The sequence below is a fragment of the Saccoglossus kowalevskii genome, chromosome 16 (assembly GCF_978046115.1).
Source record: "Saccoglossus kowalevskii chromosome 16, keSacKowa6.1, whole genome shotgun sequence".
Classification (NCBI taxonomy): domain Eukaryota; kingdom Metazoa; phylum Hemichordata; class Enteropneusta; family Harrimaniidae; genus Saccoglossus; species Saccoglossus kowalevskii.
In genome coordinates this window covers 5,123,348-5,148,219 of record NC_140656.1, presented here as the reverse complement: position 1 = coordinate 5,148,219, position 24,872 = coordinate 5,123,348, and the positions used below count along the sequence as shown (strand labels likewise).

Here is a 24,872-nt window from a genome sequence, read left to right as displayed (position 1 = left end):
AAATAGATGTTGCCATGTTGGAATATGTGTTTTGTATGTGGATGCCCAGTGTATTTAAAGTGCCTGTGAAATGGCTGCTATTTTCACGCCTAAAATTATCCATTGATACATAAATATTATTATTTTTTTATGTTTCTAAGCATGAATTATTTTTTTAAGTGAAAAAATGTGTTTTAAACTCAATCTGCGGCAACTTTATTTTTGTGTATTTTAAAACGAGGCTCCTCATTAGCTTCTTATTTGCATACAGAAATTCCCCTATGTGACGTCAGAAGGGGAAGTCGCATGGCAGCTTGCATTGCCGATACGTGTAAATAAGGCAAATTTCTTCTGCAGTTTTCTCGTCTTTGACTAAATTTTCACTTATGTACTTGTTCGTCGAGGAGGAATGAACCATAATGAACACATACTATCAATTTTTGTTGCATGGGGTTGAGTTAGATGCAAAATATGTTCGTTCTGGTGTAGCTGGTCACCGTGATCGTCAGCGGCTCACATTTGTACACTGTCGCTGGACAAAATAGAATTTGACGTCGGAATTATCTTGTTATTTAGCAGGTTACTAGGCACGTCACTACACTGTTTTATTTCATCGATCGTCTGAGTAAAACTTTCAAAATTAAAATAAAAGAGAACATATTTTGACATTCTAAACATTAGACCATAGTGATCACTATAAAATAATTAAAAAAAACCCGACAAATCACAGTTACTAAATAAATGACAGTCGCGTGGAAATAAGTTGAAATTTTGTTGAAATAGGTGAACGCGTCGGGTCATGACGAGGGCAAGTGCGTTAAAAACGACGTTTAATTGGATAAAAAAAATAATCAAGATCGACACACATACAGATAAATTCAGAGTGGATTCGAGTTAGCGTGGTCCATGGCATGATTGTCATAATTATAACATCATATTAAAACTTTATTTGGTGGAAACACATTGACCAAGCCCAGATTCTTATTTCATAAATTATTACACAGATCATGCTGCAAGCATGGAAGTAAAAAAAGTGGGGTGTATCGGCTGGAATCTGGTGTAAGAACACTAGATACCAGCCGATAGTATTTCACGTCAGAATATTGTTCAAAATAAAATATTCAGTCCAAGCCAAATCTAGGTCAAAGGGTCAGATTGCGTGCATATAAAGATAGTTAAAACAAAAAGTATTTGAACTTTTGTCATAAAAACCAGAAAGACAATTATAAGACAATGTGAAATGCGCGCGAGCGAGTGGGCGTTGATATTTCGGGGTTTGCGCGGTCGAAAATAAAGCGGCAATTGTTCGGTCGAATTCAACAAGCGGTCGCAAAAGCGAGTGAAAAAGGTGATTGGAAAGCGGAAGCGGGTGACAGGTTGTGCGAAATAAGTTCTGTAACTTTGCGCAACTTTCTTTTAAATTGTTTTATTTTTCAAGTTAATATTCTTAGTAATACCATTTTTTCTAACGCAATGGCGAAGAAAAGAAAGCATTGACAGACGAGGCAAAGAAAAATCTGCCACTCAGTGTCGCAATCTGAAACGGCAATTTTTTTTCAAACATCAGCCATTTTGTTTCGCCATGAAAACCGTTTTATTAGATCTCTTATCAGAGACACTTGAAGGATTAGCTTGTTTGTAAACTGTCAGCGTGTACAGCGGGAAAGTAATGTTTGTCAGAGGATTATCCCTCGTTGTGCGTTTTCATAACAATGGAAACCCGAACGTTCCTGGAGTACGGACTCAAATGGCAGCAGTTTTCTTCATTTTTCACGCTCGAGCTTGAAATTATTCATTATCTGACACTCTTTATGAGTTCTATGATATCAGAGGTTAATATTTTGGGCCATTTTTAGTGTATATGTATAATAATGCAGCAAATCTACAGTGTTTTATTAACCAAAACAGTTTTTCGCGTTTTTCTCGAGTTGAGATTTTGACTGAGTACAATTCATTGGGACCGCCGCCAAATCAAGTGCGTTCGAACTAAGACATTCAAACTCGCAGTTATCGTTTAAAAGATAATGATGGTGCGAAATATGTCTGGGTTTTTAAAGAAAATGCTTTGTCACAGAATAATAATCTGTTAAAGGTGGCAAGTATGAAATAATTTGGAGACAAAAAAACAAACCTGCATAGAAATCGGAATAATAGGTCTTTTGATTACCGGGGACACATTTCAATGGACTTGATTACGAACAGTGCATGACGTAAATTTCACCAGAAATTCCGCAGTGTGCTCTCGCAATCGCGGACTTAGTCATTTTTACAAGGTTCGCCATTTTTGACATCACGTGATAATTATGTAAACAATGACTGTCCAGTTTATGCGAACTTGTACCTCTATACTTAGTCTTTTGAAATATATAAGCTAAATTATTGTTCTGAACGAGACAACAGACAGAGAATTTTTCATTCGAAAACGTCACAAAACCCTTCTCGCTACCTTAAAGCATCAAAATAGTGAAATTAAATGGTCTTACTGTATATGTTTATATGATACTTCGCAAACAAATTGAATCAGTTTGAGCAAGCCAAAATGACTGTGTAAATAAAATAAAATACTGACTTGGGAGGAGTTGGAGTTGCTTATGTGATATAAAAGTAGACAATACTGACACCTTTCTTTCACAAACCTGTCCTGATTAACCTTTCACCACCAGACTTTCTTACCCAAATTTTTGCCCAAATGTACTTTTTTTCCTATAGTTTTCAACTTTTTTGAAAATGAATCTTAATTTTGAAGCCAACAGACAAAATTTGAGTAAATTTTTAGATTTTACTCAAAAAATTGGCAATTTTTATGACACTATAAACAGAACTATTTTGTAACTTTGGGATGAAAGAGGGAACCTGTGGTGAAAAGGTTAAACATAATATGTTTTCTAAAGTCTATGATATAACCGAGTTCTTGCAATCCAGACAGAGTTTCAGCAACAACTGTAAATATAGATATCCAAAAGTATTTGTATGCATTTCAGTGATAAGGCTTGTGATGTACTGATACAATATGTGAAATTACCGGTCTTATCTGCAGCTCTAGTTTCTCTAACACTTGCTCACATTTCAGTAGTGTCTGTATGGGTAACCTCTTGTTTGGATCTTGTAAGATATCTAACAAGTTTTTCATTTTACTTAGATCATTCTTACGATCTGCAAAAAAAAACAAAATAACACAAAATGTATAAATGACTTGTGACCAGTGCCCCACATGGCATTACAAATTAGATTTTGATACATGATTAAGGTACAAGCATGTAGCATTATTTTAACACCAACAACTTTTGCTTCACTAGACTTCAAGTTCACGTCCTGACTTTGTCATACTGTATTTTTGCCTTTTATTTGAAGTGCATTATCCATCAAATATTAAACCTCATTTATAAAGAATGCGGTTTTTCAATTACACTAATCTAGGATAATCTGACTTTCAATTACCACTACAAACTCACTCTATCTTTAATTTCACTAATACAGGATAATCTGAGTTTCAATTACCGGTTTACGACAAACTAACCATCATCCAGTGATCACCAGTAACACAGGTACCAGACCCATAGTAGACCCTTTTGAAGATAGCACACATGCACCCAATTTTCTATTGGGTATTTTTCAGTGAAAAGTTGCATGTGAAATAGCAAAATACCTTATTATAGAACAGTTTGATTGTACATGACACTACCCTCATAAGGGCCTGTTGGTGTACTCAAGTTCAAATTATACCTGGAGGTAACCCTTTCCCTGGCCATGATGAAGTACACCCGAGACTCAATGGGAAACCAAAGCTGCATGCAAATTCATTCACTAATGCTTAGAATGGAAGGTGACCTGTGTTTGACTGGGCCTGTCTATCCGGCATATACAGTATATTGAATAGAAACTGTACAACATAAAATATGGTGTTTGCAATATGCACTGGCAAATACTCTCATATATATGCAGTTTACACATAACAAGTCATGAGAGATAACAGTGACATTATGGTAGAGAAATGTTTTAAAAGAAACTGACCTTCATCTTTATTTATTTTATTTATCATCCTTGTGAGTGGATCAATGTACTTAGATAACTGTTTCCATTTTTCCATGTATGCAAGATCTTCAGCCGGATTTCTACCTCTGTCTGGACTTGGTGCCGCACCAACTGAACCAGGATTCCCTGTAAAAGATTACCACCAAAACATCAGACTATAGTGTTACTATTCAACTGTAATTTGATAATCTAATGGTTCTATTAATCAGCCCTCGCAGTGTGTGAAATGATCCTATAGAAATCTACTCCTGGATAATAGAGATATGCTGGACCAATAATCCTATACTAGTCAACCCTCACATTGTGTGTATTGGTCCTATACAAATCCAATTCTGGATAATAGAGATATTCTGGACCAATAATCCTATACTAGTCAACCCTCACATTGTGTGTATTGGTCCTATACAAATCCAATTCTGGATAATAGAGATATTCTGGACCAATAATTCTATACTAGTCAACCCTCACATTGTGTGTATTGGTCCTATAGAAATCCAATTCTGGATAATAGAGCTATTCTGGACCAATAATTCTATACTAGTCAACCCTCACATTGTGTGTATTGGTCCTATAGAAATCCAATTCTGGATAATAGAGATATTCTGGACCAATAATCCTATACTAGTCAACCCTCACATTGTGTGTATTGGTCCTATAGAAATCCAATTCTGGATAATAGAGCTATTCTGGACCAATAATTCTATACTAGTCAACCCTCACATTGTGTATATTGGTCCTATAGAAATCCAATTCTGGATAATAGAGCTATTCTGGACCAATAATCCTATACTAGTCAACCCTCACATTGTGTGTATTGGACCTATAGAAATCCAATTCTGGATAATAGAGCTATTCTGGACCAATAATCCTATACTAGTCAACCCTCACATTGTGTGTATTGGTCCTATAGAAATCCAATTCTGGATAATAGAGCTATTCTGGACCAATAATTCTATACTAGTCAACCCTCACATTGTGTATATTGGTCCTATAGAAATCCAATTCTGGATAATAGAGCTATTCTGGACCAATAATCCTATACTAGTCAACCCTCACATTGTGTGTATTGGACCTATAGAAATCCAATTCTGGATAATAGAGCTATTCTGGACTAATAATTCTATACTAGTCAACCCTCACATTGTGTGTATTGGTCCTATAGAAATCCAATTCTGGATAATAGAGCTATTCTGGACCAATAATCCTACACTAGTCAACCCTCACATTGTGTGTATTGGTCCTATAGAAATCCAATTCTGGATAATAGAGCTATTCTGGACTAATAATCCTACACTAGTCAACCCTCACATTGTGTGTATTGGTCCTATAGAAATCCAATTCTGAATAATAGAGATATGCTGGACCAATAATCCTATACTAGTCAACCCTCACATTGTGTGTATTGGTCCTATAGAAATCCAATTCTGGATAATAGAGCTATTCTGGACCAATAATCCTATACTAGTCAACCCTCACATTGTGTGTATTGGTCCTATAGAAATCCAATTCTGGATAATAGAGCTATTCTGGACCAATAATCCTATACTAGTCAACCCTCACATTGTGTGTATTGGTCCTATAGAAATCCAATTCTGAATAATAGAGATATTCTGGACCAATAATCCTACACTAGTCAACCCTCACATTGTGTGTATTGGTCCTATAGAAATCCAATTCTGGATAATAGAGCTATTCTGGACCAATAATCCTATACTAGTCAACCCTCACATTGTGTGTATTGGACCTATAGAAATCCAATTCTGGATAATAGAGCTATTCTGGACCAATAATTCTATACTAGTCAACCCTCACATTGTGTGTATTGGTCCTATAGAAATCCAATTCTGGATAATAGAGCTATTCTGGACCAATAATCCTATACTAGTCAACCCTCACATTGTGTGTATTGGTCCTATAGAAATCCAATTCTGGATAATAGAGCTATTCTGGACCAATAATCCTATACTAGTCAACCCTCACATTGTGTGTATTGGTCCTATAGAAATCCAATTCTGGATAATAGAGCTATTCTGGACCAATAATCCTATACTAGTCAACCCTCACATTGTGTGTATTGGTCCTATAGAAATCCAATTCTGAATAATAGAGATATTCTGGACCAATAATCCTACACTAGTCAACCCTCACATTGTGTGTATTGGTCCTATAGAAATCCAATTCTGGATAATAGAGCTATTCTGGACCAATAATCCTATACTAGTCAACCCTCACATTGTGTGTATTGGACCTATAGAAATCCAATTCTGGATAATAGAGCTATTCTGGACCAATAATTCTATACTAGTCAACCCTCACATTGTGTGTATTGGTCCTATAGAAATCCAATTCTGGATAATAGAGCTATTCTGGACCAATAATCCTATACTAGTCAACCCTCACATTGTGTGTATTGGTCCTATAGAAATCCAATTCTGAATAATAGAGCTATTCTGGACAATAATCCTACACTAGTCAACCCTCACATTGTGTGTATTGGACCTATAGAAATCCAATTCTGAATAATAGAGCTATTCTGGACAATAATCCTACACTAGTCAACCCTCACATTGTGTGTATTGGTCCTATAGAAATCCAATTCTGGATAATAGAGCTATTCTGGACCAATAATTCTATACTAGTCAACCCTCACATTGTGTGTATTGGTCCTATAGAAATCCAATTCTGGATAATAGAGCTATTCTGGACCAATAATCCTATACTAGTCAACCCTCACATTGTGTGTATTGGTCCTATAGAAATCCAATTCTGAATAATAGAGCTATTCTGGACAATAATCCTACACTAGTCAACCCTCACATTGTGTGTATTGGTCCTATAGAAATCCAATTCTGGATAATAGAGCTATTCTGGACCAATAATTCTATACTAGTCAACCCTCACATTGTGTGTATTGGTCCTATAGAAATCCAATTCTGGATAATAGAGCTATTCTGGACCAATAATTCTATACTAGTCAACCCTCACATTGTGTGTATTGGTCCTATAGAAATCCAATTCTGGATAATAGAGCTATTCTGGACCAATAATCCTATACTAGTCAACCCTCACATTGTGTGTATTGGTCCTATAGAAATCCAATTCTGGATAATAGAGCTATTCTGGACCAATAATCCTATACTAGTCAACCCTCACATTGTGTGTATTGGACCTATAGAAATCCAATTCTGGATAATAGAGCTATTCTGGACCAATAATTCTATACTAGTCAACCCTCACATTGTGTGTATTGGTCCTATAGAAATCCAATTCTGGATAATAGAGCTATTCTGGACCAATAATCCTATACTAGTCAACCCTCACATTGTGTGTATTGGTCCTATAGAAATCCAATTCTGGATAATAGAGCTATTCTGGACCAATAATCCTACACTAGTCAACCCTCACATTGTGTGTATTGGTCCTATAGAAATCCAATTCTGAATAATAGAGATATTCTGGACCAATAATCCTACACTAGTCAACCCTCACATTGTGTGTATTGGTCCTATAGAAATCCAATTCTGGATAATAGAGCTATTCTGGACCAATTAACCATACACTAGTCAACCCTCACATTGTGTGTATTGGTCCTATAGAAATCCAATTCTGGATAATAGAGATATTCTGGACCAATAATCCTACACTAGTCAACCCTCACATTGTGTGTATTGGACCTATAGAAATCCAATTCTGAATAATAGAGATATTCTGGACTAATAATCCTACACTAGTCAACCCTCACATTGTGTGTATTGGTCCTATAGAAATCCAATTCTGGATAATAGAGATATTCTGGACCAATAATCCTATACTAGTCAACCCTCACATTGTGTGTATTGGTCCTATAGAAATCCAATTCTGGATAATAGAGCTATTCTGGACCAATAATCCTATACTAGTCAACCCTCACATTGTGTGTATTGGTCCTATAGAAATCCAATTCTGGATAATAGAGCTATTCTGGACCAATAATCCTATACTAGTCAACCCTCACATTGTGTGTATTGGTCCTATAGAAATCCAATTCTGGATAATAGAGCTATTCTGGACCAATAATCCTATACTAGTCAACCCTCACATTGTGTGTATTGGTCCTATAGAAATCCAATTCTGAATAATAGAGATATTCTGGACCAATAATCCTACACTAGTCAACCCTCACATTGTGTGTATTGGTCCTATAGAAATCCAATTCTGGATAATAGAGCTATTCTGGACCAATAATCCTACACTAGTCAACCCTCACATTGTGTGTATTGGACCTATAGAAATCCAATTCTGGATAATAGAGCTATTCTGGACCAATAATTCTATACTAGTCAACCCTCACATTGTGTGTATTGGTCCTATAGAAATCCAATTCTGGATAATAGAGCTATTCTGGACCAATAATCCTATACTAGTCAACCCTCACATTGTGTGTATTGGTCCTATAGAAATCCAATTCTGGATAATAGAGCTATTCTGGACCAATAATCCTATACTAGTCAACCCTCACATTGTGTGTATTGGTCCTATAGAAATCCAATTCTGGATAATAGAGCTATTCTGGACCAATAATCCTATACTAGTCAACCCTCACATTGTGTGTATTGGTCCTATAGAAATCCAATTCTGGATAATAGAGCTATTCTGGACCAATAATTCTATACTAGTCAACCCTCACATTGTGTGTATTGGTCCTATAGAAATCCAATTCTGGATAATAGAGCTATTCTGGACCAATAATCCTATACTAGTCAACCCTCACATTGTGTGTATTGGTCCTATAGAAATCCAATTCTGAATAATAGAGCTATTCTGGACAATAATCCTACACTAGTCAACCCTCACATTGTGTGTATTGGACCTATAGAAATCCAATTCTGAATAATAGAGCTATTCTGGACAATAATCCTACACTAGTCAACCCTCACATTGTGTGTATTGGTCCTATAGAAATCCAATTCTGGATAATAGAGCTATTCTGGACCAATAATTCTATACTAGTCAACCCTCACATTGTGTGTATTGGTCCTATAGAAATCCAATTCTGGATAATAGAGCTATTCTGGACCAATAATCCTATACTAGTCAACCCTCACATTGTGTGTATTGGTCCTATAGAAATCCAATTCTGAATAATAGAGCTATTCTGGACAATAATCCTACACTAGTCAACCCTCACATTGTGTGTATTGGTCCTATAGAAATCCAATTCTGGATAATAGAGCTATTCTGGACCAATAATTCTATACTAGTCAACCCTCACATTGTGTGTATTGGTCCTATAGAAATCCAATTCTGGATAATAGAGCTATTCTGGACCAATAATTCTATACTAGTCAACCCTCACATTGTGTGTATTGGTCCTATAGAAATCCAATTCTGGATAATAGAGCTATTCTGGACCAATAATCCTATACTAGTCAACCCTCACATTGTGTGTATTGGTCCTATAGAAATCCAATTCTGGATAATAGAGCTATTCTGGACCAATAATCCTATACTAGTCAACCCTCACATTGTGTGTATTGGACCTATAGAAATCCAATTCTGGATAATAGAGCTATTCTGGACCAATAATTCTATACTAGTCAACCCTCACATTGTGTGTATTGGTCCTATAGAAATCCAATTCTGGATAATAGAGCTATTCTGGACCAATAATCCTATACTAGTCAACCCTCACATTGTGTGTATTGGTCCTATAGAAATCCAATTCTGGATAATAGAGCTATTCTGGACCAATAATCCTACACTAGTCAACCCTCACATTGTGTGTATTGGTCCTATAGAAATCCAATTCTGGATAATAGAGCTATTCTGGACCAATAATTCTATACTAGTCAACCCTCACATTGTGTGTATTGGTCCTATAGAAATCCAATTCTGGATAATAGAGATATTCTGGACCAATAATCCTATACTAGTCAACCCTCACATTGTGTGTATTGGTCCTATAGAAATCCAATTCTGGATAATAGAGCTATTCTGGACCAATAATTCTATACTAGTCAACCCTCACATTGTGTGTATTGGTCCTATAGAAATCCAATTCTGAATAATAGAGATATTCTGGACCAATAATCCTATACTAGTCAACCCTCACATTGTGTGTATTGGTCCTATAGAAATCCAATTCTGGATAATAGAGATATTCTGGACCAATAATCCTATACTAGTCAACCCTCACATTGTGTGTATTGGTCCTATAGAAATCCAATTCTGGATAATAGAGCTATTCTGGACTAATAATTCTATACTAGTCAACCCTCACATTGTGTGTATTGGTCCTATAGAAATCCAATTCTGGATAATAGAGATATTCTGGACCAATAATCCTACACTAGTCAACCCTCACATTGTGTGTATTGGTCCTATAGAAATCCAATTCTGGATAATAGAGCTATTCTGGACCAATAATCCTACACTAGTCAACCCTCACATTGTGTGTATTGGTCCTATAGAAATCCAATTCTGGATAATAGAGCTATTCTGGACCAATAATCCTACACTAGTCAACCCTCACATTGTGTGTATTGGTCCTATAGAAATCCAATTCTGGATAATAGAGCTATTCTGGACCAATAATTCTATACTAGTCAACCCTCACATTGTGTGTATTGGTCCTATAGAAATCCAATTCTGGATAATAGAGATATTCTGGACCAATAATCCTATACTAGTCAACCCTCACATTGTGTGTATTGGACCTATAGAAATCCAATTCTGGATAATAGAGATATTCTGGACCAATAATCCTATACTAGTCAACCCTCACATTGTGTGTATTGGACCTATAGAAATCCAATTCTGGATAATATAGATATTCTGGACAATAATCCTACACTAGTCAACCCTCACATTGTGTGTATTGGACCTATAGAAATCCAATTCTGGATAATAGAGCTATTCTGGACAATAATCCTATACTAGTCAACCCTCACATTGTGTGTATTGGTCCTATAGAAATCCAATTCTGGATAATAGAGCTATTCTGGACAATAATCCTACACTAGTCAACCCTCACATTGTGTGTATTGGTCCTATAGAAATCCAATTCTGGATAATAGAGCTATTCTGGACCAATAATCCTATACTAGTCAACCCTCACATTGTGTGTATTGGTCCTATAGAAATCCAATTCTGGATAATAGAGCTATTCTGGACCAATAATCCTACACTAGTCAACCCTCGCATTGTGTGTATTGGACCTATAGAAATCCAATTCTGGATAATAGAGCTATTCTGGACCAATAATCCTACACTAGTCAACCCTCACATTGTGTGTATTGGACCTATAGAAATCCAATTCTGGATAATAGAGCTATTCTGGACTAATAATCCTACACTAGTCAACCCTCACATTGTGTGTATTGGTCCTATAGAAATCCAATTCTGGATAATAGAGCTATTCTGGACCAATAATCCTATACTAGTCAACCCTCACATTGTGTGTATTGGTCCTATAGAAATCCAATTCTGGATAATAGAGCTATTCTGGACCAATAATCCTACACTAGTCAACCCTCACATTGTGTGTATTGGACCTATAGAAATCCAATTCTGGATAATAGAGATATTCTGGACCAATAATCCTACACTAGTCAACCCTCACATTGTGTGTATTGGTCCTATAGAAATCCAATTCTGGATAGTAGAGCTATTCTGGACCAATAATCCTACACTAGTCAACCCTCACATTGTGTGTATTGGTCCTATAGAAATCCAATTCTGGATAATAGAGCTATTCTGGACCAATAATCCTATACTAGTCAACCCTCACATTGTGTGTATTGGTCCTATAGAAATCCAATTCTGGATAATAGAGCTATTCTGGACCAATAATCCTACACTAGTCAATCCTCACATTGTGTGTATTGGACCTATAGAAATCCAATTCTGGATAATAGAGCTATTCTGGACCAATAATCCTATACTAGTCAACCCTCACATTGTGTGTATTGGTCCTATAGAAATCCAATTCTGGATAATAGAGCTATTCTGGACCAATAATCCTACACTAGTCAACCCTCACATTGTGTGTATTGGACCTATAGAAATCCAATTTTGGATAATAGAGATATTCTGGACCAATAATCCTACACTAGTCAACCCTCACATTGTGTGTATTGGTCCTATAGAAATCCAATTCTGGATAATAGAGCTATTCTGGACCAATAATCCTACACTAGTCAACCCTCACATTGTGTGTATTGGACCTATAGAAATCCAATTCTGGATAATAGAGCTATTCTGGACCAATAATTCTATACTAGTCAACCCTCACAGTGTGTGTATTGGTCCTATAGAAATCCAATTCTGGATAATAGAGATATTCTGGACCAATAATCCTATACTAGTCAACCCTCACATTGTGTGTATTGGACCTATAGAAATCCAATTCTGAATAATAGAGATATTCTGGAGCAATAATCCTATACTAGTCAACCCTCACATTGTGTGTATTGGTCCTATAGAAATCCAATTCTGGATAATAGAGCTATTCTGGACAATAATCCTATACTAGTCAACCCTCACATTGTGTGTATTGGTCCTATAGAAATCCAATTCTGGATAATAGAGATATTCTGGACCAATAATCCTACACTCGTCAACCCTCACATTGTGTGTATTGGTCCTATAGAAATCCAATTCTGGATAATATAGATATTCTGGACAATAATCCTATACTAGTCAACCCTCACATTGTGTGTATTGGTCCTATAGAAATCCAATTCTGGATAATAGAGCTATTCTGGACCAATAATCCTACACTAGTCAACCCTCACATTGTGTGTATTGGTCCTATAGAAATCCAATTCTGAATAATAGAGCTATTCTGGACCAATAATCCTATACTAGTCAACCCTCACATTGTGTGTATTGGTCCTATAGAAATCCAATTCTGAATAATATAGATATTCTATACAATAATCCTATACTAGTCAACCCTCACATTGTGTGTATTGGTCCTATAGAAATCCAATTCTGAATAATAGAGCTATTCTGGACCAATAATCCTACACTAGTCAACCCTCACATTGTGTGTATTGGTCCTATAGAAATCCAATTCTGGATAATAAAGATATTCTGGACCAATAATTCTATAGTACGGTAGTCAACCCTCACATTGTGTGTATTGGTCCTATAGAAATCCAATTCTGGATAATAGAGATATTCTGGACAATAATCCTATACTAGTCAACCCTCACATTGTGTGTATTGGTCCTATAGAAATCCAATTCTGGATAATAGAGATATTCTGGACCAATAATTCTATACTAGTCAACCCTCACATTGTGTGTATTGGTCCTATAGAAATCCAATTCTGGATAATAGAGATATTCTGGACCAATAATCCTACACTAGTCAACCCTCACATTGTGTGTATTGGTCCTATAGAAATCCAATTCTGGATAATAGAGATATTCTGGACCAATAATCCTATACTAGTCAACCCTCACATTGTGTGTATTGGTCCTATAGAAATCCAATTCTGGATAATAGAGATATTCTGGACCAATAATCCTATACTAGTCAACCCTCACATTGTGTGCATTGGTCCTATAGAAATCCGGAGAACCAGAGTACCGATAATGTATAATTGTTTAACTAAACCAATTATTTACCAGAAAGCAAAAGTGTTTAATTTAATGTTTTGTGTCATCCAAGTTTGGGAAATATCACATAAAAATTATAGAATTAGGTGGATGAAAAACATCCCTTTTATTGTGTTGTTCAGAATTCATGTCAGTAATAATACCAGTTACATTTCCAAACTATGACATGAAACAAAACACAGAACACTCCTGCTTTAGGTATAATGCCCATGCATGCATAGCTTACATTGAATTGCACTAGGGACACCCCCTCCCCCCTCCCACATGCAGAGCATAATATCTTGCATGCACAATGATAGCTATGGGCACTGCAGCTATTGTCTAGTGGTGCATACAATACAAGCAGCAAGGCAGCTTAAAAAAATAAATAAAAACTATTATGAAATAAATGCTGATCTAGCTATAGAATAAATCAATCCTTCTACAAATCAAATTAGAATATATTTGAATAATCACGATGGAACATATTATCATCATATTATTCCTCATTTCATTGGGAAATCGCAGTACTTATTCATGACCCCAAAATCCAAACATTTTTAGCCAAAATTTGTTTTGAAATCCTCATCCAATCTGATGGAAGTTGTTGTTTGTTTGCTTGCTTTTAATCTACGATCATCAGTTTACGGCAGCTGGTACACATGCTTTCAACTACTTGTGACCAACAACTTATTTGACAGCTTTCTTCTGAGAGGATTTTTCAACCAATTAGTGCACATTTTACTAAAAAAAATCTATGTCATTCAAGTAAGCAACCTGTAACACAAGCTCTGATTGGCTGCTGAACATAATTTGGATAGGTAGTTGGAGGCATGTACACCAAAGACCATCCGTAAACCAGCGGCCGTATATTTGAATGAAAATTTTAATTTTAAACCTGATCTGCAAAATAAAGTAGCCTACCCCAAGTTTGAATGAATTCCGTCAGTTCGCAATTAGATCTGGTTCCTGAATAGCAAATTTAAAGTGTTTGATTTTAATGACTAAATTTGATTGCAATTTGGCTATCTTGAATTGGATCACAAGACAAATGTATGTGCATACATGTATTCCAAGATGTATAATGTATGTGTAAATTTACATGTGATCAGATCATGAATAGCCGAGATACAGATGCCGACCAATGCATGGACGAAGTCAAAGTCTTCGTTTTTAGACTTCAATGAACAAAACTAATGATGTTATCTATGATTTTATTTATCACGAAAACACTGTTTTGTTTTCGTGGCTAAACGAACAATATCCCAAGCAGGGTTGTAGTAATGTTTCATGAAATACAAGCACACTGCTATTTATTTCTTTATATCTTTAAATTAAAATCAATAATTACATTTCAGGTAATGCCAACACAACAATGGTGTTAGCTTAGTTGGAAGGTGGTTGCCATGGAAATATAGATGTAAAATTATCCCTTTGAACACCAACGACAATTTTTGTCACAATTAAAACAAAAAAAACGTGCATAATTTTTTCCATATTTGTTTAAATTTTTAGAATAAGCAGCCTATCGGCTGAGATAGCTCCGCTGTTAGCAATGCACATTTCAATTAAAGAACTGAAGACATCATTAGAAAATGAACAATATGTATAGTATCAAAGCAATCGGACTTACAGTTTTAAACAGGAAGTCGAAAATATCACTTTCTACCAAAAATGACAAAAATATTCACCAAAATTAGAGAATTGAAGATATCATCACGAAATGAACAAATCTGAGAGAGGTCCACATGTAGTACCTATATATGTAATATCAAAGCAATCGGATTTACAGTTTTTAACAATTAGTCGAAAATATCACTTTTTACCAAAAATGACAAAAATATTCACCAAAATTAGAGAATTGAAGATATCAACATGAAATGAACAAACAAAGAGAGGTCTACCCAAGGTACATATACACAAAGTATCAAAGCATTCAGGCTTGTAGTTTTCAAGAAGAAGTCGAAAAAGTAAAACATTGACACGGACGACGACGGACAATCACTCATATGATAAGCTCCGCTCGACAAAGTCAACAGCGAAGCTAATAAAAACTGAAAATTGACTCAAATTTGCTCGTTTTGTGTTGCAAATATTTTTAACGTCATTGTCTATATACGACGCACCTCTATTGTATTTCACAAAACACATGAGCTCACATCATTACAAAATTCACATCTGATAGAGGCATTATTAACTAATCATCACTATGGATACCACATAGGACATGAAAGTCTTAATTTAATGATAAACAGCGAGACTAAAAATCATTTGGTGTACAACATTTCTATCATTTGATTTTTACTAGTTTAGAAGCGCATCTCTAAGAAAAAGCACATATAAACAAAAAATTGCATTTATTGCATTGTATTAAAATATGATAATATTTGGTAAGTACACATGTTACTATATGACATATTTAGCCCATATTTGGTAAGTACACATGTTACTATATGACATATTTAGCCCATATTTGGTAAGTACACATGTTACTATATGACATATTTAGCCCATATTTGGTAAGTACACTTTACCAATAGTGCACATAAAGCAATATGTCTGATTAGTTTTGTAAGGATTGATTACAGCTAGAGCTAGTACAGCATTAGATATTGTAAGCACACACTTACATGATAATAAGCTTGATAGTCCTGCATTGAAATGTGACAGCAAGGCGTATTAATACCAGCAACAAATGTGCAGTGAGGTTACAGCAATGGACTACACACAATAGCTTATTAAAATTACAGTGCAGTCATATGTAAGTAAATGCCAGTATTTCAAATCAGTGTCAATAAATTTATTCCCAGCAATAAAAAATTATTGAGAATACAAGACATGTATTTACACATTGACCTACAGTCCCAAGAAACATTTATCAATCCTTGAAATCATTGGTATCAATCAATGTTCAATACATTTAATTAACCTTCTCACCACCAGTTCCCTCTTTTCATCACAAAATAGTTCCATTTTTGTCTGCACTTTCCTTCAGAAGATTGGGACAAAAATAGCCAATAAATCTTTTTGAGTAAAACTGAAAATTGACTCAAATTTTGGGTATTATTGAAGAATATAAGAAAAAAGTACACAAAAATTTGGATGAGAAAGTCTAGTGGTGAAAAGGTTAAACAATGAATAAAGAATATCTAAAGATTTGAAGAACGTTGAATGAGTTATACGGGTTATAAATATAGTGTTTCCATTGATACACAACTGCAGGACTGTCATGGACTTACAAGGCAGAGTTCAATAGCAAACAAAACTGAAATAAGTCAGCCATTTTGAATCAGAACTTGACACAATTGTATGTTAATACGTGTGTGATGATGTATAACAGTTGTTTAATTGCAATCAGTCAAGGAATCTCACAGGTATGGCTCTAGAACAGCATGTGTATAGTTAACATTTGGTAATCTTGAATTGGACCATCAAAAACTGGGCAATTTTAATCTGATCTGAAAATAAATTGATGTGTCCCAAATCCAATAATGGCCAATGTATGTACTACGTTTTAATGAAATCCGTCCATAAATGACCAATATCTGGTTCTGGAATGGCAAAAGTGCTTGATTTTGATGACTTTTAAAATTAAAATGGCTGCCATTTGGTTATCTTGAATCAGACAGTGAAATAAATGTATATGCGTATGTATCCATACACACACACACTGGGAAGTCAATCCACAAGTCCCATTATCCAAATGACTAATAATAGAATTGTACTCACCAGGTGTATTAAGAGCACTCCCTGGTGATTGGACAGGAGCAGGAGTTCTAACTGAACCTGCTGCTGAAGATCCAAGTGCAGGAGACGGTACCATACTACCCTGTGATTGTGGTTGTGGAGACGGAGATGGCTGAAGATGACTGGCAGGAGACTGCAGTTGCTGAGAACTGTCAGAAAAAAATGTTTCCTCTGTAAACCTAACGTGTTTGTTATTCTGCCACATGACAGTGTGGGGACTCAGATATATACAGGTACTTTACAGATCAGAGACAGTTTATATTCAACCTTTTACATCTCAGTGTTATGTCATATGTTTTGCATGAATGCTTTAGTATTGTGCACACAGCATCCCCTGCATCAAAACTTAAAGTAGTTATAGCAATAGAATTTGCATGTTAGCAGCCAGAGGATTATTAACAACAGTGTAATTTGTCTTTCACTGTGCATAAACTGCAAGCTTCATGAACAAATATAGCAAATATAAAACTTACTTACAGCGAATAATTGTAGTGATATTTGACAAGCCACTTTAGTGGCATATTAACTATCACATTGTTTAGGCTTAGATGATTGAATTTTAATACAATATTGACATGTTTTTGTAGAGTGGGTATCTTTTGTTCAAGTTTTAAAATTAAATGAAAATTTAACAAGAGAACTGTTTTTAGAGGTCTTATTGTATATAAACAAGTTCATGGTGAAGGGGAAAAAGTAATAAAAGTATTTTGATTTATATTCTCTTCAGATTAGACAGGATTTATATCACAGTTTTTCTTGAAATTATTTACATTAATTATGGATCAATCATCGCAATGTAAGAAACCCTGGAAAATATGAGTCAAGGTCAAAGCAATTTAGTAATTAATGCATGCAAACAGGAAATGAACTTAGTTATGTTAATTGTAAGGTTACTAACATGTGATGTGGCTGGCTTGGTGAGGGTTGATGCATGTAACCAACTGGAGATGGCATAGCCTGTGAGCTGTAAAATCAAAATGAAGCAAACACAAATGGATTAAATTGTTAAATAATCTAGCAAGCAATACTATGAGCTTATCACAAAAATAATGTAAAATATTTATGAAGGCATGGTAATTGCAGTGTATATATTGATGCATAAGTTGAAGTTCATGTGACTGCCCCAAGGCCATACTTTTCCATATTCTTGTAACCTTAATATTATACATCTTTTTCCTACTGCAGTTATAATAGTGAAACATAAAAAACAAGCGAAAAAACAATATTTGTGCTTGTGACACAGTTTGTGTTCAGTAGCATTATTTTATTTCAGCTATGTTTTGATGAAAAAAAGTGTTCAAATCATACATAAATTATCTTGAACATGTTCACTGTTGGTGACATACATGTACATGTAATCTATAACATTTTATCAGCCCCAAACAGATTTTATTTTTTTGTCTCTTCTGATTTTTTTATGTTCCAATTGCAAGTGTATGAAATGATATTCATGTTTGCGACTACATTACAGGGCTGTATGGGGACATCTCCCTGTCAAAAGATGTGCTAATCCTGGTGTCAGGCTGGGTCGATCAGGAGCACCTGTGGACGTAGACTAATGTTTCCGTTGTGAAATTACCATTACTGCTCTATTCTGAGGTGTATTTATTGCTATGAATTATTCATGATATGCAGTGATGTATTGGAACACTTCCAAAAAATTAAAGTAGACGTGTGATTGCACAAATGATTCTATGCATCAGATCACGTGTGTGTTATAGTTGTATATCAGATCAAAAGCGCCAGAACAGACCAGTTGAGGAAATTTCACATCAACTCAAGAGATTTTACAAACTTGTTCCTTAAAGAATTATCGTATAAAATTGTCATGACTGGGCCAGTCTACAGTGGATCTTATCCAAAGTCGTTTCAGTTAGTGAATGAATCTTGGCTAGTGGATTTATCCTTCCCATTGAATCTGTGGCACACTCATCCAGGGGTGTGGGGAAACCATAGATAGAATTTGAGCCTGGGTCTACTACACTACCAGATAATATTATGCCATGTTAAAGGGCAGTGGTAGTCATGCAACACAAGCACGAGATATGGATCTTGTATGAACAAAGATGGCGACTTGGACTGTTGCGCAGACCAATAAGTACAAACTTTAACTAGGTAATTTTTTAGTGATTGGGAGGCATTGAGGGAGTTATAGACAGTACTCAGTGAACATCGTGCCTAGGTCAAAATTCATACGTGTATTTCCATTAGAAGAGCGCATTGAATTGTGGGAAAATCAATGTTTATCAAGACAAATATGTCGCACATGCACGGCATGATGACCACTGCCCTTTAAAACTGTTATTGTTTAACATGCATAAGTTCCAGTGTTAGAGCATTGAAGAAGTTAATTAAAAACACGATAATCTGAAATTAACATATAAACTTTTTCTGCATACAGCACATTGTACGCTAGACATTGTTGCTTTTTATACATCAATAAAACTGTAGCATTACACACATATTGATTGCAATTTATAACAGATCTGTCATTTATTGACTTGTGGCGCTGTGTGAACTCACTATTGTTAAGGGCAGTCTCTCTTTATAACTGACGCATAAGAAACATTAATTCATTCGGAACAATTGTTTTGACTCCTCCCTCCCCTCCAAAACAAAAGCTTCCTAATGCAAAATTTGGAAAAGTACACACCCTGATAGCAGATCAGTTTGCATTTTGATAGATCTTTCTGTACATTTCCACTTTGTTTGTTGCCTAGTTTTGTATCACTTTCTGATTTAGTAATCAGAAGTTAATCACGATTTTGACGCACACATTAAAAAATTAACTTTCACAGCCCCCAAATCAAACGACTTACTTTTCTTGTACGTCAGTTTTAACTTACTATCCCCTTCCCTCTTATGCTGTATTCTCTTTTGTCCCTCATCATCTTTTCTCTATTTATTCATTCTTCCCCTCTCATTCTCATTCTCATTCTCTACCTCAATAACTATCAAGGCAACCCCTTTGACATCATGCAAAAATTTGGTATAAACAAAAAAATACTAACATATGATGTGGTTGGCTGGGCGATGGTTGCATGTATCCAGCAGGAGAAGCCATGGGTTGTGAACTGCATAAGGAAATGCTTGATTAGTACTAATGTGCACTATTTAAAACATCATGCATCAACACTATTAGTTTACTGTACAACTATACGAGGGACATATTAAATTTTATTGGGAAGTGCTGGAGGGTATGGGAGGGCTGCAAAAGGAACTGTTTTCTAAGTTCATGTATTTTCCAGTGAAATAACGAGTTTGTTGTTATTTTAAATTTTCACATGAATTTAATTTAATAAAAATTAAAATTCATTTAATAATTAATTCATTTACAGTATGTGAATATGGACATAATATACAACTACTGCCCATTTGGTTCAAAATTAAAGAAACACCTTGAAAAAATTATGCTAGTCAATTTTTTTGGCACAAGACGTAACAAAACTGTGCAGCAATATTTCAAATAAATCACCGAATTTACAAGTTTTTAAATGTTTTATCTGCCAAAACAATGAACAGTCCAGCTCTCTCTACTTCCAGATGAAATAAATTAGCTGACCTGCAAAAAAAGAACTACCCTCTATAGGTGAAAAGAAGGAATTCGCACCCAACATTAGTCATAACTTATTCATAACTTATATCTTAAAATTAAGAAACATAAAGACAGCATGCAGAATGTGTTAGTGATGACATACACTAAAAAGGCAAAGAAATTAAAATATATGTAAACTAATGAAATGAGCAGAGGAAATGAAGTTTTTTTTTTTACTAGAAAGTGACAGTGAACAATGTGTATTATGGGTGATATATTGATACTAACATGTGGTGAGTTGTCTGACTGGGTGATGGCTGTATGTATCCAGCTGGGGACGCCATTGGTTGAGAACTGAAAAAACAAATAGGGATAAAATAAAGACCTATGACCATGCAGAGAAATTATAAATGAACAACTGAAAATATGCATCTATTTTGCTTAACAAACAGGTAGGTCGTTTCAGAGTTTGTTGATTAGTATTACTCAGTAAACTCTGAGCTCTGATGCCCAACAAGTTTAAGTTGCCAAGTTGGTGCCTTTTGATATTCCTGATATATTATTCCCTATATAGTGCACAAGCAATTTTTTTTATCAATTTTAGCCACTCAAAAGTTGAAGCCCTGTTTGCATGTACATACAAGTGCAAGGGGAGTTGGATGGACAACATACTTGGATTGGCAGGCAGGTGGGTAAAACGCATATTATGGGAGTCGGATTGGCAGGTAGGTGGGTAGAACACGTACTATGGGAGTCGGATTGGTAGGCAGGTGGGTAAAACACATACTATGGGAGTCGGATTGGCAGGTGGGTAAAACATACTATGGGAGTCGGATTGGCAGGCAGATGGGTATAACACGTACTATGGGAGTCGGATTGGCAGGCAGGTGGGTAAAACACATACTATGGGAGTCGGATTGGCAGGTGGGTAAAACATACTATGGGAGTCAGATTGGCAGGTAGGTGGGTAGAACACGTACTATGGGAGTCGGATTGGCAGGCAGGTGGGTAAAACACATACTATGGGAGTCGGATTGGCAGGCAGGTGGGTAGAACACATACTATGGGAGTCGGATTGGCAGGTAGGTGGGTAAAACATATACTATGGGAGTTGGATTGGCAGGCAGGTGGGTAAAACACATACTATGGGAGTCGGATTGGCGGGCAGGTGGGTAAAACATACTATGGGAGTCGGATTGGCAGGCAGGTGGGTAAAACACATGCTATGGGAGTCGGATTGGCAGGCAGGTGGGTAGAACACATACTATGGCAGTCAGATTGGCAGGTAGGTGGGTAGAACACATACTTTGGGAGTCAGATTGGCAGGTAGGTGGGTAGAACACATACTTTGGGAGTCAGATTGGCAGGTAGGTGGGTAGAACACATACTTTGGGAGTCGGATTGGCAGGCAGGTGGGTAGAACACATACTATGGGAGTCGGATTGGCAGGTAGGTGGGTAGAACATGTACTATGGGAGTCGGATTGGCAGGCAGGTGGGTAAAACACATACTATGGCAGTCAGGTGGGTAGAACACGTACTATGGCAGTCAGATTGGCAGGCAGGTGGGTAGAACACATACTTTGAGAGTTGGATTGGCAGGCAGGTGGGTAGAACACATACTTTGGGAGTCAGATTGGCAGGCAGGTGGGTAGAACACATACTTTGAGAGTTGGATTGGCAGGCAGGTGGGTAGAACACATACTTTGGGAGTCAGATTGGCAGGCAGGTGGGTAGAACACATACTTTGGGAGTCAGATTGGCAGGCAGGTGGGTAGAACACATACTTTGGGAGTCAGATTGGCAGGCAGGTGGGTAGAACACATACTTTGGGGGTTGGATTGGCAGGCAGGTGGGTAGAACACATACTATGGGAGTCAGATTGGCAGGTAGGTGGGTAGAACACATACTTTGGGAGTCAGATTGGCAGGTAGGTGGGTAGAACACATACTTTGGGAGTCGGATTGGCAGGCAGGTGGGTAGAACACGTACTATGGCAGTCAGATTGGCAGGTAGGTGGGTAGAACACATACTTTGGGAGTCGGATTGGCAGGCAGGTGGGTAGAACACGTACTATGGCAGTCAGATTGGCAGGTAGGTGGGTAGAACACATACTTTGGGAGTCAGATTGGCAGGCAGGCGGGTAGAACACATACTTTGGGGGTTGGATTGGCAGGCAGGTGGGTAGAACACATACTTTGGGAGTCAGATTGGCAGGTAGGTGGGTAGAACACATACTTTGGGAGTCGGATTGGCAGGTAGGTGGGTACAGCACATACTTTGGGAGTTGGATTGGCAGGTGGGTGGGTGAGTGTCTAGAACACATAAATTTTTGGAATTATTATTTAAGTACCTCCATAAAAATTGGTTGAAATAAAAAAAATCCTAGCGAATGGGAGCAAATATTACTAACAAGCAGAATCGCCACATAGTGTGGACAAGGTGCTTGTGTAAAACAGAACATGATGGTGCTAACAAAATGAGCATACAAGGCACATGCAATAGTATATATTTTGATTGGTGTTATAATAGTTCTACTTTCAACACTTCTCTGTTTCACTTTGTCGAGCTGTGATAAATATATAATCCCAGAATACTCTCTTAGGTTGACATAAGCAGACATTCATGATTACAGACTGAGTAGCATCAATTCTCACCGCATACATGTATTATGCTTCCCAGACCCCCCCCCCCCCAATATTAGAGGGAACCCCCCTATTTAAGTTTTAAAAGGGGTCCCCTTATGAGTATATTGTTATTTCCAGTTTTCCCATCGACATTCGCTACGTGAAAATATTAATGCAATCACTCATGGGATGATTTATAAATATCAAATTTTGAAAATCCAATTTAGTACTAACATGTGATGCGGCTGATTAGGTTGTAATTGTTGCATGTAGCCAGCAGCGGGGGAAGTTGTTGGCTGTGAGCTGAAAGACACAAGCAATGGACAGCGTTACTTAAACCAATCCAAGTTGTATCATCTTACAATATGCTAATGAGGATTCTGAAAATTCTGTGATAAGATTGTTCGCAAGTATTTCAACCCTTTTGTTGTAAAAGTGCTACTTAATTACAGATTTAGTCATAGGAAATTTCTTTTGAGTATTTTCTTCTAGAGTGAATCATGCAACAAAATTCCAGAAAATCAGGATTTTCAGAACATGTCATATAAAGGTATTATTTCATGGAAAGTGAATAATATTCCTCGAAATCTCCTAATAATTTGTTATAATCTGAATCACCTTATAACATACTATTTTTTCACTATACGTTACGGAACAATATTCTCAGATACGATGTATGACCAGAGATCCCTACAGAGATCCAACATTGCAGTTTTCATGGTTTTTTTAATGCAAAAAGTAGTTCTAATACCATATAACATAAAACCATCGTTTAAAAATCATGCAAATCTGAATTTCGATTCTCTTTAAATAGACACGAAAAATCCTTAATAGCTAAGGATATGTCAAGTGCTTGGGTGACTTCACAACCACAGAATACACTTATCACTGATGGTACATGCAAGATGGTGATGAGAATTTGTCATGGTGTTCTTTTTATTACTTATACAGATGAGCCAGCCAGCCAGCAGATGGTTTGTTAGTTATTAAATATGGGTAACACCACCATACATGAAATCTACAAAATGTTGATGATGCTTACAAATTTGCAAACATACACAACTTTCAAAGGTATACCTTTGAGCACATCGATGAAAACGCAGCGATATTAACACTAAATGTATATATAAGCAGCATCCCTTACCTGTGTGTCTGTTGTTGTGTCGCTGCTTGCTGGAGTGATCCCGGAGCCGGTGATCTCTGCTGTGCCTGAATTGACATCGCAGGTGGCATACTGGACTGGATCGGGGCACCTGGCTGCTACAAGAACATACAACAATGTGCACAGTTGGTGTGTGTCCAAAAATACATGAATTGGTTTTAATGCATGGTATATTAAAGTGGGTTTACTGAAACAAGACACTCAAAT

General features: G+C 36.4%; 1 protein-coding gene across 14 annotated transcripts in view; it reads right to left on the bottom strand.

Moving 5' to 3' along the window:
- The window catches only part of LOC100371395 (uncharacterized), a 139,945-nt gene that overhangs the window by 5,728 nt on the left and 109,345 nt on the right, over positions 1–24,872 (bottom strand). For 3 of the 14 annotated variants that reach the window (XM_085491636.1, XM_085491642.1, XM_085491649.1), the window contains 9 exons: positions 24,648–24,763; positions 23,738–23,806; positions 21,166–21,231; positions 20,354–20,416; positions 18,241–18,306; positions 17,325–17,491; positions 16,226–16,246; positions 3,991–4,137; positions 3,002–3,132 (listed from right to left, as the gene is read on the bottom strand). In XM_085491636.1, the coding sequence (XP_085347762.1) occupies positions 3,002–3,132; positions 3,991–4,137; positions 16,226–16,246; positions 17,325–17,491; positions 18,241–18,306; positions 20,354–20,416; positions 21,166–21,231; positions 23,738–23,806; positions 24,648–24,763 (846 nt within the window). The remainder of the gene's footprint in view (positions 1–3,001; positions 3,133–3,990; positions 4,138–16,225; positions 16,247–17,324; positions 17,492–18,240; positions 18,307–20,353; positions 20,417–21,165; positions 21,232–23,737; positions 23,807–24,647; positions 24,764–24,872) is intronic. The other 11 variants (XM_085491637.1, XM_085491643.1, XM_085491638.1 and 8 more) reach the window with 10 other exon arrangements.